Genomic DNA, 20504 nt, shown 5'->3' with positions numbered 1-20504 from the left:
GGGGGTTTAAATGGAGAGAAAATGTTTTGAGAAACGATGTACAAATGCGCTTTACACAATTGATGTGTGTATGGATTGGGATAACAGTTGTGTGAGCCCCTAATAAAATGTTAAAAAAAAAAATGTGCTGTGTTTCACTTCTGAGCAAACTAATCAACCAAATTAAGGGGTGACAGTGAGTTATAGGGAAGAATAAGGATAAATACATTCCTAAGAGTTCCTAATTGTGACATGTTAGCTGTTAAATGCACTGAGATTTCATTAGCTACATAACCAAATTTTCACGAGGCTACCCTGAATCATCTCAGAATTAGGGTCACAGAATTTAATCCAGTAACTATCAAGTACCCACCATTTGCTCAGTAGTGTTCTAAATTTTAAATAGAACATTTTTGAATTGAATATGATTTTTTAATATGTTATCCTTTTCCAAAGCATTGGGAATACAGATTTTCAGCACTTTGTGTTACAAGACTGTTCTGAATGTCTGAAAATATCATTACTTTCCTTTTTATAGTGTTCTTTACAAGTGTATCTAATGTTCATGCACACTTCAAGTGAATGCATTTCTTTTAGTTTTTATTGGTTCTCAATACTTTTCTGAACGTCAGCAGTGAATGTGCACATTAGCAAATGATCTAGGTTATGAAAAAGGACCATAATTTGATAACACATAATGATACCAGAAGATATTACAAGGTCATTGTCCATCAATTATAGAATTTTTATTGTGTTGGGAGCATATCGTAGATAAGGGGAACTTGATATGATAAAACTCTTTTGCTAGCCTCCTTCTGTGGCCAATTCTAGAGGTTACCAGAGTCTCTAACGAGCACACAGAGGAAGCAGGACTTGCACCTGGAAGACAGTGACTTCTCCCACCCCTTTAAGCTCAGCTCATCTGGCGACAGGCTCTACCTGGTGGCTTTTATTTACTCACATACATTTTTCTGCTGAATGAATGAACAGATCAATGAATTACTTAAACCAATAACCCTACATCCTCCTAGAAGATAACTTTGCGTCCAAATACAGATAGTGATTCTGATGCGTTTTAAAAAACATTACAAATCATCCAGGTCATCTAAATGTGTCGTGGACTTTTTGTCCTGTTCCTGGTTAGTGAGGACTGTTGCTGTGTTCTAAGCTATTCGGACCGTGGACATTTATACTCATGGCACTCTCCCTAATGCACAGGGCTGACCGAACCTTTGAATTGCTCTTAGGGAAAAAGCAGGGTGAACAACAACAAAAATAAATAAAAAGGCTCACTTGGAGCTTTCTCCTTGCTAATACTATTTTCTTAACTTGACTGGTTCCTTGTTCTGTAAGTGCACCGATAGAGATTGCCTAACACCATATGTGATAATTACATAATCTGTTGTCAATTTGAGACTTAAGAGTGAAGGGGTGGAGTTTAGTCTGTCAATCAGGTTGCAACTTGATGACCTCATTTGGAGGTACTAAGGAGATAAATAGCTAGCTGGAGGGGGACACAGGCTCACTCCCTGGGAGACATTACTGACGATGAGTCTTATGGAGCTACACTGATGCAGCCAGAGCCCTGGAGCTAAAGGGGCCACGTGGAGACCTCTGTCAGCGTTGAGATGCTTTCACCGCCACTGGATCCACAAGACTTTCCACCCACTGACCTGTGATCACCTTGCATTCAGCATCATTGCAGGTGTTTTGTGAGTCTGAAGAGGGATTTATAGATTGGTATTGGACTTATGGGCTAATATCAGACTTATGGACTTCATCTGGACTGGGATGTTTTCTCAGTATTCAATTGCTCTTATATATAAAGCTCTTTCTTATACACATGTGTCTATGAATTTGTTTCTCTTGTCAACCTGGACTAACACACCTTATAATCTAGACTAACACGGTAGTCTCACAAATGCTCTCTTCACTTTTAGTTTCTCCCCACTTTCTTACCTTTTTTTCATATTAATTTACTGACATCTAAAGCTCCAGTCATATTATTCCATTCATTACAGTCTTCAGTGGTTCTCCTTCTCCTCCTGGTTTCCTTTGAGGGTAGTTGTAGAAAATAGATTTGAGGGCTAAGTACATCTGAATTTGTGTGGCCTTTAAAAGGCGCTTTCTTTTCTGGCAGTCAAGATAAGTGTGTTTTCATTTCTCACTGCAGTTAGTGATGTTCATTTTTTTTTTCTTCTCAAAAATTAGTACTTTTTAATTTCTTAATAAACCCTAAACAAAGCTGGTGCTGTTGAGCCAATTTTGACTCAGAGCAATAGAGGGAATGGCTCCCCAAGCATTCCAAGGCCGCACTCCTTACGAAGCAGACTGCAGCCGCTGATGGGCGCAAACCCCTTTCAGTGCGCAGCTGCGCACTTAGCCACTGCACCACCAGGGGTCCTTCCTGGTTTCTTAATAAAGACCATAAGACAGCGCTACCGTTTCTTGTCTTCTTGAATTAACTTGTGTTTTGAAACATTTTGTTGACATATATAAACGTGTATAAATGCACTTAGGTAGTTTATTAATGGGTAGATTTATGCTCGTTTTCATTTGTATTGGTTTGTCACTTTATTATCATAGCATAGCTAGAGCTGTACTAACATGAAGAAGACTTGGCTGCAGATCTTTGGTGAAAGCACTTGGCTGATAACCCAAAAGTCAGCTGTTTGAACCCAATAGTTGGCTGTGGGAGAAAGATGCTTCCCTAAAAATTCACAACTGTGGGAAACCTATGAGGAAGTTCTGCTCTGTCCTGTCGGGTCAGAATCAGGATCCACTTGGCAGCTTTGGGGTTTCACTAATTAACATATGAAGTGTGGTTGATAAATGTAATAGGACATTTTGTAGCTGAATTTACCTTTCACAGTAAGCTTTTAGCATGTATAATATTTTAAATATATTAAGCACTTTAATAATCACTCTTGGGGCCCTGGTGATGCTGACAGGTTAAGTGTTGGAATACTAACTGCAAGGTCAGTGGTTTAAATCCACCAGCTACTCCATGGGAGAAAGATGAGGCTGTTTGCTCCTATAAGGAGTTATCATTTTGGAAATATTGGTAGGGTTGCTATGAGCTGGACTAGACTTGAAGGCATGGGTTTTCTCTCTTTTTTTAAAATAATTACTTGATTCCCTACTTGTCATAAGTTGAAATTAAGTTTTAATTGATATTAAATTTCAACAAAAGCAACAATGCCTGTATTTTCCAACCATTTGAGCTAGAGATGTATTTACTACAATGAATGGAATAGAAAGAATGTTTGAGGAGCAGACAGGAGCCTTGCTTTGCTACCTATTTGATTTTGAACAAGTTGCTTCATTTCATTGAGAAGATCAAACCAAATTAATGTATGGAACCATGATCTACTTGTTTATTGCCAAGCAAGGGGATTATAGGATTCACCCACTTTATTTTTTTTCCTTTATTTTTAACTATGATTTCTTCCCATCGGGATCAGAAACTTTTTCTTCTTAGTGAAATAGTTATTCTAAATGAAAATGCAATCTGGCTGATTTTGTAAAATCCAGAAAATATAACAGTCACTTATTCCACTTAATACGTAGAAGTAAACAGAAAATGACAAGATGTTTGTAAAGTCTCTTGATTTTGTTTTTCCTCTGCATTGCCTTTTCTTTTCTTGCCAGTGGTTAGCAATATAGACATTGAGCCCCACTTACTTACTGAAAGTCCTTCATACATAGTTATTTAATGATGGAGCGGTTAAAGAATGAGGTACTGAAACGAACATGCACACGTCTTTCCTTTGCAGTGCTGGCCTCTTGGTCGTGGTAGGTCACTGTTTTCCAGGTGCAGGTGCCCTGGCTCCACAGAGTTCTCATCTGAGTCCAGTGGAGGCGCTGAGTGTTAAACCTGAGTATCAAAAGGCCCGAGAGAGAAGGATGGATTTGGATCTGACAGGTCAAAAAAGTGGTAGTACATCACCATGTTGTAACTGTCAGGTGTTTTTGTTTGTTGTCCAAAAACCTAGCTGGAGAGGAGCCAAAACACGCCATTTGAAACTTGAGCTCTTCAAGAAAATGTGAGACCTTGTGGTGAGCTGCCCGACACATGACCACTGCACCACACCCCCAGGGCCACATTCTGGGTAGGCCTTTTAAAGACCACAGGGAGAAAGGTTATCACCTTTCCTGAGTTTGTTTGTTTTCTACATTCTTTATATTCTAATGAATCTTAAGCAGTAGATGGATATTAAGTGACCCGATTCCAGTCTAACTGTTGTCTTGTGTTTGCTTCTTTCGGTGTGTTTTACTTCCTGCTTTGTTTATCCCGGCAGTGTTCGACTACAGTTACAGAGACTACATTCTCTCCTGGTATGGGAACCTCAGCCGAGATGAGGGACAGCTTTACCATCTGCTCGCAGAAGACTTCTGGGAAATCGCCAAACAGCTGCGCCACAGACTGAGTCATGTGGATATGGTTAAAGTTGTCTGCAACGACATTGTGAGAACTTTGCTCACTCATTTCTGTGACCTGAAAGCTGCCAATGCCAGGTAACCATTACATAGTGAGCCCCCACCCCACCCCCAGCTCCTTAAAATGGTTGCTTATTAAATAAGGGTCAAACGCAAGACCAACCTGCCTCTTCTCTTGAAAATACAAAGACATATTGAGGGGGATAATTATAGCATTCTGTTAAGGTATGTCGCTTTATAACTTTTTAATCAGAAATCATCTTTCATTGGTAAACATCTTAAACAATGTATAGGAATTAAAATTTTAACTATAGTAATTTACTCAGTCAAGTCAATTGACAATTTTTAGACTATTTAAATATAGTGCATGGCATTTGCATGAAAATGTCTAAAATTGGTGTGTTTTTTAAAGGATCCTAATAGTGGAGCTGATGGGTTGTTATTAGAAAGGTTCAGTGTGAAAATAGCTAATTTTCAGGCATGTTAGCACTTTATCCTGTAACATTTGACAAGGATTTGCCTGTGCCCATTAAGCAAATCCACCTGTGTAAGAAGACCTCAATACAGCTGTTTTTGTTACTCAGTAAATAGTCTCACACTCTTAGATTTTCTTATAGGATATCAAATGTTTATCATACTCTTAAATTGTAGCACTTTCAACATGTGCATAGAAAGTAGTTTAATGGAAGTGAGTCTCCATCTGCCTTTATTGTCAGGTTTGGATCTGGGCTCAGTTGGGTTAGGACGTGACTACCTGCAGTAGTTAATGCGTCCTGTTTCCATTGACATTCTCACCAAATCCGAACTCACTGCCATCATTGAGGTGATTCTGACGCCTAGATTCTGACCCAATAGCCCAGAGTAGACTGCCTCTGTGGTTTTCCAAGACCGTAACTCTGCAGGAGTTTAGAAAGCCTGGTCTTTCTCCTGAGGGGCAGCTGGTGGTTTCGTACTGCTGACCTTGTGGTTATCAGCCCAGTGAATGATCACCATGTGTTACCTCTAATTTCAGAGATGAAAGTATTTGAAAACTAGAGATGAGGTAGAAAATCAGTAGAAAAAGCATGGGCAGGTGGTAACCCATTTTCGCTTTTAAAAGGCCCTGTTGCGTACATCTGTCTGAAAGTAGTGCCTGGTCTGCCCTGAGATACTGCTCTTGCAGTGGAATCTGGTTGCTACGTAAGCAGCAGGTCTCCACTTTCACTTATACTGCTTCTGTCTGTGAATCTTCTCTGCTGGGACTTAGCCGTCTCAGGCTTATGAAGGGAAATTTCACAGAGCCATCAAGTGCCCATTGTTTTTCAGCTTCTTGTCCCTGGAGATGAGTATTTGTAAACTCTGTGTGTGTGTGTGTGTGTGTGTGTGTGTGTATGTGAGAGTTTCATAAAATAATTCTTATCTGTAATAATTTTGGTACTTACTATCATTTTTTATTTAAAATTTTTTCTTTTACTGTCCTTTTTGGTTAAAAAAAAATTTTTTTTAATTGATTCCATTCCTCATGGGTCCCAGCCCACAGTTTGTAAAGCATTACTGTAGAGCAGTGGGTCTTAGACTCTGTGATCTAAAGTCTGCTTACAAGTCTAAGCATTGTTGAAATCAACATTACTTAAACATTGCACTGGCTCATAAGAACTGACTTTCAGACTCTGGAGTGCAGTGATACCACACTGGTATCTTGAAAGTGGCCGTGGTAGAAGTATTCAGACCATGGACTTCTTCAATGCTACAAATCCAAGTTTCTCTCCCTACGCCCGCTTGCGGAGCCAGTAGTTAAATATTCACCTGTCCCACCACTTCTTACATTGATATTTACTGTATTACAAATGAAAACTAAGAAATGTTCAAAGTACATGGTACACACGGTATTCTGTCAGTTGGCTACCTAAGCAGTGGAAAAGCTCACCCTATGCTTGTGCGAAAGAGTGAAAGGCTAGGCTCAGGTCCTGTTCCTATGATTGCAGTAGTTTTGACTTCACAGATTCCCTGACAGACTCTTGGCAAACGTTAGGGTCTTCCCCAAACACCCCTTGAAAACAGCTTCTTGCAGAGAAAGTATCTTCCAGTCAACGGGTGTGCATATGAATAAGAAAAGTGAGAAAAAACCCCGAAGCCCTGGTGTACCTATAGTCTCAGAAGCTGCGTTCAGCCTCTTCCTTTCTGAAAGTTCATCAGCCTCTTGGACCACCTGCTAATTTGCTGTGATATCATTATACAAAGTGTTCCATGATTCTGTTGGCAGACTGTCAAAGATTTGTTTGAATTCAGTAAAAGACTCATTTTAAAGTAAGCTGTTTAAATTAAAGCCCAATCAAAGACAGTATTTGACACCAGAACCTTATTCTGGGTCAGGGACTGATAGATTTAGGTTTAGGAAAAGAATAAATAGAGAAATTTAGTTTTTCTTTGTCCATCTAACTTCCATATGAGAAAATTTAGTTTTCATTTGGGCTGGGGTGGAGGGGGAGACATTTGCCAATTCTGACATTGCTGCATTTACAGACAGTATAAAGATAATTTTTATAGGTAAAGTATCAGAACAATGGAAGCAGAGAACTAATTCCCTATTAGAAGCTCTTTTTCTTTGGGCTCTTGGATTTCTTATGCCACGAGTAGATTTACGCTATTTTACTGATATTTAGGGTCTACCTGGAAGCTCTAGTTAGTAATTATTAATAAAGGAAAAAAAATCTCACTGTTGTCTGGTAGGTCACTGGTGTTTTGCATATAGATCATTGTGTCCTCGAGTGAACCCTATAGAGCCAGTATCTGATCATGCATCATCTCATACAGAGTACACAGTGAGGCTCGGATTGATGGCTGTATTTGCATCTGCCTTCCTCAAGGGCCCTCAGCCTAGAAATCTCTATTGGTGTACAGCGTTTTCATCTGCAAAATGACTTTAGCAGCCTTAGCATCACCCATTTGAATTGGCCAATATAAGACAAGAGAATAATAAATTGCATTAATAAAAGCAACACATCCTCTGGTTGACTGTCAGGCAATTGTGTGGCGGCAGTTTTCCGGGCAGTCTGTATTTATTTCTAGACCCATCGTTCTTTTGCTGCTTTAAGCCAATCCAGATCCCATTTAATTCTTGTCTCTGCTTCCTTTGTCCCATCTGTCTTGTTTGTGAATGTTTCAGGGAAATCTGAAAATGATTCTTTTTATGCTGTTAAAACAGTAGCATCTTCAATTTCACACTTTCTTAAGAAAATCTCTGCATCTTTTTTGGTTCAGGCACCAGTATGCTCTTTGAGAGGTAAAAAGGAGATTGTTTTTATTTACACAGTTTCCTCTTCCACATATCTCCGCCCTTTAACTTTGCACCCTCTCATTGTGAGGTAATTGGGAGAGCGTGGACTTGAGAGTCAGCCAGAATAAGGTCTGAAAGCTAGTTTTCTTATTGTAGCCCTCTGATTTAGACTCTTCACCTGGCCATTCCGATCGTTCATTTCCCCTTAGCAAATGGTGATGGTGATATCGAACTCTTTCTTGGTATAGCTGTGAGGATTAAATAATAGTATTCATATGAAACTTTAAGGAGGTAAAATGGCCTTTGCTCCATTTTACCAAACCCAGAGGTAAATAGCTGGAATTGAAGTCGACAGATGATTGGGCCACACTGACAGAAGGATGCTACAGAGATGAAACGTATAACCCACCAGAAGGCGAGGCAGACATCTGCTGCCCTAGAAGTAGTCACAGGTCTTGTGATCTTTTATTGGCTCCAGGTTTACTACTTAAAGAGTATCATACGGCCCTCATGGGGATTCCAGGGAGGCAGCACCTTTCCATATTCCATAGGTCAGGCTTGTTTCACTTCTTGAAAGGTGTTGTCCTAACTCAGCTCTAGAAGAGAAACGAAGCTGTAGCAGTCTGGAGACCATGTTCCCTCTGAATCTGCCTCCTACTGGGACAGAAAGGGGACTCCGTGTACTTTGAGGGGATTTTCACATGATCTCAAGAAGCTTCTTTCGTAGTAGATTATTTTTGGGCCAACCTTCCCAATTACATAATAATTATTTTATTTTAAAAGTGGTTGACACGGCATAGGAATAGCATCTTAGTCTTAGCACATTAAAATATTACTTCAACTAGAGCATAGTTTAAAATGCTCAGAATTATCAATCATTTTTAAAAGGCAATATGTATTAGGGCATGTGTAAAGGCGGACCATTAAATCTCTTTGTTGGTGGTAGCTTTGCATGTTAGGATTGAACTCATCTAGCTTGTATTAAAAGATGAAGAGGACCTGTTTATTTTCTGTGTACCTCCCCTAGGAACTAACTGCCATTACTCGTGAGAAAACAGTACGCATTTATTTGTTTCATTCCCTTTCTGGTACCTAGTGTGCTTCTTCCACAATTCCTTAATGTTTAACTCTCAGTGTTGGTTCCAGTTATTCTAAACACCCCTTATATTTTCCCTCTGAGCTGGAAGAAATACAAGGGGGCTCCAAGAAGTTTGTGAAAAACTGGAATTAAAAGATAATAGGGTTTTTCCCATGAACTTGTTGAAGCCCCCTCATATGAGAAAAATTAGCGAGAATCGTTGCACAACTTGAACAATGTAGTCAATGTTACTGAATCTTACACATAGAATTTGTTGCATTGGTATGTGTTTTTAATAGTATGCTTATTTTAATAGTAATAATAATGCTGTGGGAAAGGGAGAGATTAAAGGTTCCACTTTTTATTACTCTTCATCCAGATCTCCAAATCATTGGCTTGGGTTTAGAAGTGGGGTTGGTTTTAAGCACCAGTGCTGGCAAGATGGGTTCGAAAATGCTTGTAAGCCGTACAAAAGGCAGTCGGCTATCAAATTATGTAGCGTCCAGTCATAGACCTCACCTCACTAGAAATAGCCTTAGACTTTAAAAAAAATTTTATTGAGCGATCATTAACAAACCATACAATCAGTCATATTAAAAAGGGGTCTACAATCATCATCACACTCAACTTTGGAACATTTTCTTCCAACTTGTACCCATTGCTGTTGACTCCCCAGTGCACCCCACCCTCCCACTCTGTGCCCCCAGATGATTACTAATCAGTTGCTGTCTTCATAGATCCATCCATCCTGACTTCCTTATACAGAAAAACATGCAAAACAAGGGGGGAAAAAAACAAAAAGAACCCAGCACCATTGACCAAATAAAACAGAAAAATCCCAGTAAAAAAGAAAGCAGAAAATATTAAAAATCAGAATGAATTCAAAATGGGTCTGAAAGGAGATCTAATGACAAGGTGTCACATTCCGGCCTGCCTACTGTGGCTGACCTCCACTGGACAGCGCTCTTTCCCCGTCCTGAGATGCTTTGACCCCGTGGTCACTCTGTCAGCAAAGTTGGCCACGGGTCCTATTTCATGCTCTGTTTTGTTTTTCAAAATGAAACTGTAGATCAATTTAAAGAAGAGAGATGATTTATGAACAGTTAGTTAAAGAAATACATTTCTGAACTGCTGTGATTTGTGAGTGACCTGCAGCTGTTGACGTGACTTCAGGTAGTTGCCACTACCTGATTGGAAATCTTAAAAGAATGCTCCCACTAGCACTCCATCTTTCCCCTCTCTCCCACCCCGGGTAGCAGCTACAGTTCTGAGCTTCTATGTAAGATAATGAGGAGTGCTGATACGTGGAGTCCGCTACGAATTGGGCTGCTAACTACGAGGTTGGTAATTCAAACCCACCAGCCACTTCTTGGGGGAAAGATGAGGCCTTCTGCTCTCATAAAGGTTTACAGCCTCAGACACCCAAAGGAGCACTTCTGGAGTCAAATCAGTTCCATAGCAGTGAGTTTAGTTTTTGTAAAATTGTTTTTAAAACATAATCATTTGCATTTGAGAAAATTGTTAATATTACTAGAGGTGACACATTAAAACGAACGTATTGAAGCACATGGTATTTTCCTTCATCCACTTCATTTTTACCAAATGGTCTGTAACTGAATTTTTTCCATAAGCTTCTTTTCTTCCTCGTCTCTCCATTCAATTATGTATTGCTTTAGACATGAAGAACTGCCAAGGCCTTTTGTGCTGCATGCGTGCTTGAAGAACTCAGATGATGAAGTAAGATTTCTACAAACATGTTCGAGGGTTCTGGTGTTCTGTCTGCTCCCCTCAAAGGATGCCCAGTCTCTCAGCTTGCGTTTAGTGCTTGCAGAAATTCTCACAACAAAAGGTAGACTTATAAAATTGATATTACTAATGCAATGATAATTGTGCAAACTAATGTGCTTCATACTAATGTGGTAACACTACAGGACACCCCCGTTAACTTTCTTATATGCTGTGGGACTTGTGAGAATTAAAGTCTTATCAGGATTTTAAGTTTAAATGTCGTATCAAATGAGGACCTAATGTCGAGGGTTTAAGTGGAGAGAAAATGTTTTGAGAAACGATGTACAAATGCGCTTTACACAATTGATGTGTGTATGGATTGGGATAACAGTTGTATGAGCCCCTAATAAAATGTAAAAAAAATAAAATAAAATAAAACCTTAAAAAAAAAAATGTCTTTTCAAGAGAGCCTCTCTGGCCATGTATGTTAAGCCTGAAATTTTTATGTAACAGATGGTCTAGTGAGCAAAACATTCTATTTATTTTGACACAGGAAAGCTGGTTCTATGCTCTCCACAAGGAAGTATTCATTTAGGATAGTTTTTGAGTTATCTAGGCCAATGATACATGCTTTAATGAAACAATGCTATGTCTTCAAACTCTGCAGTGGCATTATAAAATATACCTTTGCTATAAGATTAATTGATAATGCCTGGGCATAATTTTGTGAATTTAGGATAAATAAAAGCAGGACTATGGCACCATATTTTTAACTGGCCAATCTTTTCCAAAAGTCAATCTCCAGCCTTATCAGCTTTGTTTGCCTCAGTCTTGAAGCTCTATGAAATTCGTTCACTATCGGTGACCCTGTTGGTCTTTGCAATACTGCTCGCATAGCTTCCAGCCTCATAGCAACATGCGAGCACACAACATAACAAGCTGACAGATAAGAAGTGAAAACCCCATGAGTAGCAGAGGGACATTATTTCATAGACCGCTGACACATGAGCCCCACCAAATACAGCTGGGGAAGAGCTGCCTTTTCAAAGAGTCAAGCTCGATTATGTGTATGTAGCACGTTTGGGGGGATCTTTATTGACTGGTGGAGCATGACTCAAAATGAGAAAACAAATTGACGCAAACATCCATTAGTAATCAGAATGTATAAAGTAAGTCACCGGCTAATAGAAATTGTCATAAGTGAAATGGAATGCTTGAGGATTGATACCTTACGGCTTGGTGAGCTGCAATGAATTGGTATTAACATTTTGAAAAGGATAGTTATATAGTCTACTCTGCTGGAATGAAAAATTGACTAGAATGGCATTATATCCATTGTCAAAAACATTTCAGGGGCTATTCAGAAGTACAGTGCTATCATAGATAGGATAATATCACAGGGCTGTCTATGAAGAAAACCATTTAATATGACGGTTACTAAAATTATGCATCAAAGATGAAACTAATTTTTTTTACCAACTTCTGGAGTCTAAAGTAGATTTTCATTTTATTTATTTATTTATTTTTTGGATTGGATCAATACCAATATTTGGCAAAATTTTACCATTGGGGAAAACTGGGCATGATGTACACAGAATCTATCTATTATTTCTTACTGGATGTGAACCTATAAATATCTCCACTGAAGTAAAAGTTAGGATGGTGCCTAGCTACCGTTACCATATGTTTTGATCAAAGATTCTTTTTCTTTTTTTTAAATCGTTTTATTAGGGGCTCATACAACTCTTATCACAATCCGTACATACATCAGTTGTGTAAAGCACATTTGTACATTCATTGCCCTCAACATTCGCAAAACATCCGCTCTCCCCCCAAGCCCCTGGGATCAGCTCCTCTAAAGTTGATTTTCAAAATGAATTTAAGATGCATGGATAATTATTGGTGATTAGAATGCAAAAGTTGCAAATGAAGAAGGGTCATAGTTGGAAAAGAAGGAAGTTGGGGATTACAGGGTAGAATTCTTCAAGACCACTGACATTCATTGCAAATACCTTTTTTCAATAACAGAAAGTCGACATACATTTGAGACTTGCCAAATAGAATTCGCAGGAATCAAATCAACTAGATCTGTGGAAAGGGGATGGAGACGCTCAGAACAAGGGGCTGACTGTGGAACAGACCATCAGCTGCTCATATTAAGTTCAGGTTGAAGTTGAAGAAATTAGAACAAGTCCACAAGAACAAAAATGCAACCTTGAGTGTATCCCATCTAAATGTAGAGACCGTCTCAGGAATAGGTTTGACTCCTTGAACACTGGTGACCAAAGGACCTGAAGAGTTGGGGATGACACCAAGGACATGCATGGTATGTGAAGAAAGCAAAAGGTTATAAAAAGAGCAAGACACGACTAAAACGAATGTCATAGGAGATTTTGAAATTTGCTCATGAATGCAGAGTAACTAACATGAATGGAAGATATAATGAAAAAGCGCTGAACAGATTTCAGAAGCCAGCTGGAAAAGACAAAGTATTATAATAAAATATGCAAAGACCAGGAACTAACAAGCCCAAAGGGAAGAAAACACTGAGTGTTTCTCAAGCTGAAAGAACTAAAGAAAAATTCAAGCCTGAGTTACAATGTCGAAAGATTCTATGGGAAAGATATGGAATGATTCTAAACAAACCAAACTCATTGCCATCGAATCTACACCAACTCATAGGATGGAACAGAACTGCCCCTAGGAGTTTCTGAGACTTGGGCATAGAAAACCCCATCTTTCTCTGAGGAACGATTTGTGGTTTTGAACTGCTGACTTTGAGGATTACAGCCCAGCACATAACCACTATGACATGAGGGCTCCACAGTGAATGATTCAGGAAGCATCAAAAGAAAATGGAAGGAATATAGAGAGCCACTATACCAAAAAGAATGTGTTGACATTCAACAATTTTAGGAGATAGCATATGATCAAGAACCAATAGTGTTGAAAGAAGTCCAAGCTAAACTGAAGTTACTGACGAAAGACAAAGTTCTTGGAGTTGAAGAATAACAACAAATTACCAGTAATGCAATGCTGGAAGTGCTGATTTGCCTATGCCAAGAAATTTAGAAGACAGCTACCTGGCCAACCGACAGGAAGCGATCCATATTAGTACCTATTCCAAAGACAGATGATTCAACAGAATGTGGAAATTATTGAGTACGATTGTTAGTATGAAGAAGACTGGGAAAGAATTGGTGCATTTTAGCGATGGTGTTAGTGAAGAATAGTGACTAGACCATAGACTGCCGGAAGAACCAAAGTTCAGCTAGAGCAGTGGTTCTCAACCTTTCTAATGCCGTAACCCTTTAATACAGTTCCTCATGTTAGGGTGACGCCCCTCAACCATAAAATTTTCTTCATTGCTACTTCCTAACGGTAATTTTGCTACTGTTATGAATTGGGTGACCCCTGTGAAAGGGTCGTTCGACTCCCAAAGGGGTCACCACCCACAGATTGAGAACTGCTAAGCTAGAAGGTTCTGTAGAAATGAGATAACGAAACCTTATCTCTAGTATTTTGGACCTATTATCAGGAGAGACAAGTCCCTGTGGAAGGGCATTATACATATGAAGTAGAGAGACAGTAAAAAAGAAGACCCTTAACATAAACATTGTGAGAATGGTGCAGGGACAGGTAGTACTTGGTTCTATTGTGTATGAGGTTGATACAGGTTTGATCCAACCCGCAGCCCTTAAACAGTAATTAAAATTGCATGCAAATACTATTTTACAGAAGAACATGGAGAGGGAGTAGCCAGAAATTCAAGCCAGATTCAGACGATGACTTGGAATGAGGGTTATAATTGCTGATGTGAGATAGCTCTTGGCTGAAAGCAAAAATATGAGAAAGTTATTTACTTGTATTTTATTGATTATGCCAAGGCATTTGACTCTGTGGATCGTAACAAGCTCTGTATAACACTGTTAACTATGGAAAATTCAGAATGCTTTATTGTACACAGACCAAGAGGCAATTGTTCAAACAGAACAGGAGGATACTCCTGGTTTAAAATTAGCAAAGGTGTGCCAGAGTTGTATTCTTTTACCATATTTATTCATTCTGTATGCTGAGCAAGTAATCTGAGCACCTGGAGCGCATGAAAATAAAAGTGGCATCAGGATCAAAGGAAGATTAACAACATGCATTGTGCAGAGGACGCAACCTTGCTTGCTGAAATTCAGCAAAGAGAACTTGAAGCACTCCCTGGTTAAAACCAAAGACTACAGCCTTCAGTTGGATTGCAACTCAAGATAAAACAAAAATTCTCTCCACAATTGGACCAATAAGCAACATCTTGATAAACAAAGTATTGACGTTCCCAAGGATATTAAAGTCAAACTTTGAATCAGGCAAATTTGCTACAAAAGACCATTTTTAAGTATCAAAAAGCTAAGATAATGCTTTGATGACTCGTGTGCCTGACCCAAACCGTGGTATTTTTCCTGTACCTCATAGAGCTGCACAATAAATAAAGAAGAACACAGAAGAATTGGTTCATATGAATGATGGTATTGGTGAAGAATGTTGAATATACTGTAGACTGCCAGTAGAACAAATCTTAGTTAAATGCTTACTAGAAGGGAGGATAGCAAGACTTCATCTCACATACTTTGAACATGTCATTAGAAGGGACCAGTTCAGAGAGAAGGCCATAATTTTTACTAAGACCCTCACCAAGATGGGTTAACACAGTGGCTGCAACAGTGGGCTCAAGCATAACAATCATGAGGATGATATAGGCCAGACAGTGTTTCTTTCTGTAGTACACAAGGTCTCTGAGTTGTAACTGACTGGACAGCACTGAACAACAGCATTATACCACAATATGATCACTAGAAAAAAGTTAACTCCAAGATAATGATTAGCCAGGAAAAAGAAAATTGAAAAGTAGCGAAGAGAAATTATTCTTTATTTCAGAATTTCAAGTGGATAACTCTGTTTATTTTAATTATTTAATCCTTTTATCTCATTGGTAATTGTCTTATTTATTATCCCAGTTATTAGCCAACTGTGCCTATTAGCTGAGAGTAGGGAAGCTTTTTAACCTGAAGTAGGAGGAATTTGTAATAGTGCCATTGGCTTTTAAACAGTTTTCTCCAGGAGCCTTTGCTTTGCCCAGTTGGAAGCATGCTGACTTTCATTGTTGGCAGCTCCACTAAAACATATGGAGCCTTTTAAAAAAAGGAGGAGGGAAAAAAAATCAAGTGTTTTTGCTAAATTTGTTTGCATCTTGGTCTCAAAATGACTCTTCACTATTCCTTGACATTTAACTCATCTATTGAAAGAACTACTCGAATGTAACTGTATTTGGTAGCATACCCAGAGGACTAGGTAGCCTTGTATGTGTGTGTATTTTTTTTAATATTTGAGTTGTTTGTAATTCCTACCATTTGGGCATTTTAAAAATAAAGTTTCCCAAAAAATAAATAAATAAAAATAAAGTTTCCATTGTGTAACATGAAAAAGTCCTTAAAAGACTTACTTTTTCATCAGTGCTTTCTTTTCCCCACAGTCTTGAAGCCAGTGGTGGAGTTGCTGAGTGATCCAGATTATATTAACCAAACGCTCCTTAGCCAGTTGGAATACAGGGAACAGATGAATGAACATCACAAGAGAGCCTACACTTACGCTCCTTCTTATGAGGAGTTCATCAAGCTTATTAACAGCAACTCTGATGTTGAGTTCTTGAAGCAACTAAGGTATTTAGTGTTCCATTATAGGTAACTTGTGGCTATTAATTTTCATTTTCTGCCTACTTAGATACAAAAATGTGGTTCCCAGGGAAGCCGAAATAAAGGCTATAAATCATATCATTTAGTGACAGTCAAATTTAACTAGCTTCTCCTTTAGTCCTGGACGTGGTTAGTTTTTGTTTTGTTTTTTGAATGATCAGTCTATACTAGATTGAAACTTACTTAGTTGTTGGATGAGTGTCTGCTTGGCTGCTCAGAAGCATACCTTCAGAAGCCGGGGAAGGAGATGACGTTTTGAAATGGTAGTGTCGCCCGTTGCTTTGACTTTAATTTTTTCCGCAAAAGTACAGAGGTCCAGCATTAAGACTAAGGGGTACGTGACCAGTTTGACAAATTCTCCAGGACTCTCCTTTTTAGAGGAAATCACTTCACTTATCACAGTAGAGATACTTGTGGGGTGAGTGTGTGTTTTTATTGTTTCTGCTACTCTGCAAGGCGATGGACTTTTCCATGAACATGTTGAAGTCCGCTAATGCCGTCTGTGCAGTGCTGTCTGCTTTGTGGATGTCGAGGCGGCTGCTTCTCTGCTCCCTTTCTCTGTCAGTCTGCTGCTCTGACAAAACAGGGAAGAGGGCAAACTCTGGTCTATCTGCTTTGATTATGATTAGTAATTTGGTGAATCACTGATATAAATGTAAAATAGCTGAAATTGAGTGTTCGAGCTAAGTGAGGATTTGAGACTTGCCACATTTGCCTCTGAAGTAGGGTCAACATGAAGATGATTTATACTGTTTAATTTGCAGATCTGAGTAAGACGTTAAGAGGTATGTAGTGTAGATTACACTGTATTTTTCCAAAGTCTGTCATGTGTTTATCTGAGCACTGCAAATGTGTAGTGATTGGGTTCAATTGCATAGCTTTGTTTATATACAGTATTTATTTCTTATGGGATATAATCTCTGGATATTTTATTTGTCTCTTTCTAGGTAGAATCCTAACTAGGCTCTACAGTGCTCATGCTTATTTAGAACCCAATGCAGAGCTTCCATTTTGATGAATGTGACCCTTGAGCTGATAATGAACCAAGGAGCCAACCCCCCAGGTTCTTTATCTTGGCTTACACACCCAGTCAAAGGTCATGGGTCCATGATCTCTTTTGGCCTCTTTTGAAGTGTCAGTCCATTGAAAGTGAAAGAGCTCACAAGAACACCCTTGTTGTCCCTTCTTTGTTAAACCTTTAAAGCCGCTAGCCTTTTCGTTCACTCGCTTCAATCAAGTGGATGCTGACTCACAGCGACCTTATAGGGTTGGGTGGAACTGCCCTTGTGAGTTTTTTAAATTATAACTATACTAGAGCAGAAAGTTCTGCTTTCGTCCCGTGCTGATAACCTTAGTCAAACCTATAATCCAATATCCTTTCAATTTTATGCCTCCCCCTTTCAAATGTGCTGCATGTGGTCTGACGAAGAAAGCATGAGGACCACTGTCTAGTCTTTCTACACCATTGTTTATGAGCAGGAACCTCACATTGATGAAACGTGGATGCATAGAATTCGTAAGCAATTTTTTTTCCTGGCCTGAAGAGTTTTACTGCAATAAAGTAGATTATTTGGTAACTCCATGGAATTTAAGAGAACATAATCTAGGATCTATTGTGGTAGATACTTAAGTAAACCAATATTCATTGCCTTCTAGACTTGTGGACCAGTCTTATATTTTGTGAACCAGCTAACCAAAAGATTCTAGTCCTATGTACATGGTGACATAGATAATGTTGTAAGAAAAAGGTCGCAAAAGATATCTCATACCAGAACTAATTATTTTGAATGGTCAATTCTTGGTGTTTCAGCACCATTTGTCATTTTGTGCCTGAGCCACAGTGCCTTTAAGATAAATCAATCTTACGAAGAATTAATGGCTTATATAGGAAACAATTCTACAATAGCAAAGATTGATCTTTGTGCTCCAGAATATAGGTGATGTTACATAAATTATTCTGCCATTTCACTACTTAATGTTTTTCTGATACAACATTCCTCTTATTGACAAGTAAAATCGCTTTTTATTAGACTCCTGTCTGGAGCCTACATTGATGAGGCTCACCAGCTTCCTAATACAAATGGAGCAACTTTCATTGATCAGAACCGGAATTGTTCTACTGTTAGAGTACTTTATTGTCTCACTTTATTAATGTTTTAGATTTTTATCTCCAAATTGCTTTCAGTAAAATTTTGAGATAGACTGCCTAAGGCAGGGTGTTTTTTTTTTAAGATAAACCATTTATAAAACCATTTACTTTTCCTTCTTACCTATTTAGGAGAGTAATACATGTTATCTAAAGGAAGCAGAGCCCTTCAACTCTGCTTGGTTGGAATGTACTGAAAGTAGTATAAAACAAAACAAAAAACCCTTGAAGGTAGTTTTGTGTTCGTCTGAATTGGCATGAGATGCTTTCACAGAAGGTTTATAGAGCTAGAAGTATTCAGTATACTAAATCAGTGGTTTTCAATGTGGCTGTGTATTAAACTCACCCCAGGAGCTTAAAAGAAAATTGCCGGACACCCTACTGATTTTTTGTCTCATTTAGTTGTTAAGTACTGTCAAGTTGACCCTTATACATAAGACCTTAAGTTACAAGGGGTGTCAAAAAGTTTGTGGGAAAACATTTAATTAAAAGATAATAGAGTATTTCTAAACTTTTAAAAACTTCCTCGTATAACAGAACCAAACATTGCCCAGTCCTGAACCACCCACCGCCACAACGAGAATTATTTACCCTAAATGTCAGCTTTACCAAGGTTGGCTTTCAGTATTATTTGAAAGCTTCCCAGATGATTATAATATTCAAACACTATTGAGACTCTCCTTCAAATGGAATGCTCTTTCACATAGTTCTACCAGTTTGAGATATTGTCTAGCTGGCATGTGTATGTATTTCATAGTATTTTTACTATTTGGTTATCACTATTTGAAATATATGGTAATTCTTTTGAAACTATGGATTAATCAGGACATCTCATTCTTATATCATGTCAATTGTAACAAATAAAGAACATTCTGTCACTTTTTTTAATTAAATGCTTCTATTGGGGACTCTTACAGCTCTCATCACAATCCAAACATTCATCCATTGTGTCACGCATACTTGTACTATGTTGCCATCATCATTTTCAAAGCATTTTCTTTCTACTTGAGCCCTTGATAACAGCTCCTCATTTTTCCTCTCCCTCCTGAACTCTTGATAAATTATAAATTATTCTCTTCCCCCTCCCCACCTCATAGCCCCTTGATAATTAATAAATTGTTATTATTTTCATATCTCACGCTGTCTCCCTTCCCCCATGTTTTCTGTTATTCTTCCCCCTGGAGAGGGGTGTATGATTATGTATAGATCATTGCTATCGGTTCCCCCTTTCTTCCTTCCTCTCCCCCTCTTCCCCCTACCCTTCTGGTATTGCTATTCCCACTCCTGATCCTGGATTCCGTGTGTCGTGAGCACCCATCTCTTATCTATACCCGTGTACAGGTTCCTGTGTAGTCTGACTTCAGAAGCAGCATTCGGGTCATGGTAGTGGGAGTGAGGAAGCCTCAAGAAACCAGAGGAATATAGAGGGTGTTTCATCAATGCTTTACTGCACCCTGGTTGACTCATCTCTTCCTTGTGGTCCCTGTGTGGGGGGATTGTTCCATTGTCTACAGATGGGCTTTGGATCTCTGCTCCACCCCCCGTAATTCTCAACAATATGTTTTTGTTTGTTTACTTGTTAATGTGTCTGCTGATGCCTATTACCCGGTCCCTATGACTCCTCATGATCACACTGGTGGTGTGCTTCTTCCATGTGGGCTTGTTGCTCCTCTGCTGAGTGGTGGCTTGTATAACTAAAGCCTTTAAGACCCCACATGCTATATCTTTTAATAGCCGGTCACCATTCGCCTTCTTCACCGCATTTGCTTATGCACCCGCTTTGTCTTCAGTGATTGTGTCGGGAGGGTGAACATCTAAGACTGCCGATTTGTTAGAACAAAGTGTTCTTCTATTGAGAAAGGGTATGAGCAGAGCCCGAAGTCTGTCTCCTACCTCAATGTATTGCCATATAAATATATATACATAGGCCAATGCTTCTATTTTTGTGGATTAATGTGTTTACATATGTACACCTCTGTGTTTATACCTCAATCCATTGCTTTGCTTCCTAGGTCCTTTGTTTCCTTTTACCTTCCTCCTGCCCCACCGGCACTTTCCCCTTATTCCTGCCTCTTGGTACCTCTAGTTTGCTGTTGCTCTGACACCTCCCCCCCACCGCCCTATCTCCTCCCTGTTATC

The 20504-nt window shown here is 39.0% G+C and overlaps 1 protein-coding gene across 3 annotated transcripts in view; it reads left to right on the top strand.

Moving 5' to 3' along the window:
* The window catches only part of SNX25 (sorting nexin 25), a 115674-nt gene that overhangs the window by 1391 nt on the left and 93779 nt on the right, over positions 1-20504 (top strand). For 2 of the 3 annotated variants that reach the window (XM_004696146.2, XM_045286600.1), the window contains exons 2-4: positions 4281-4497; positions 10430-10602; positions 16000-16186. In XM_004696146.2, the coding sequence (XP_004696203.1) occupies positions 4281-4497; positions 10430-10602; positions 16000-16186 (577 nt within the window). Of the gene's footprint in view, positions 1-4280; positions 4498-10429; positions 10603-15999; positions 16187-20504 lie in introns of those variants that run through there. The other variant, XM_045286601.1, reaches the window with a different exon arrangement.

This window comes from Echinops telfairi, unplaced genomic scaffold (genome assembly GCF_000313985.2).
Source record: "Echinops telfairi isolate 266 unplaced genomic scaffold, ASM31398v2 ScPeMD7_9;HRSCAF=40, whole genome shotgun sequence".
Classification (NCBI taxonomy): domain Eukaryota; kingdom Metazoa; phylum Chordata; class Mammalia; order Afrosoricida; family Tenrecidae; genus Echinops; species Echinops telfairi.
Note: the sequence above shows the minus strand (reverse complement) of the source record. Positions and strands in the feature narration are given on the sequence as shown.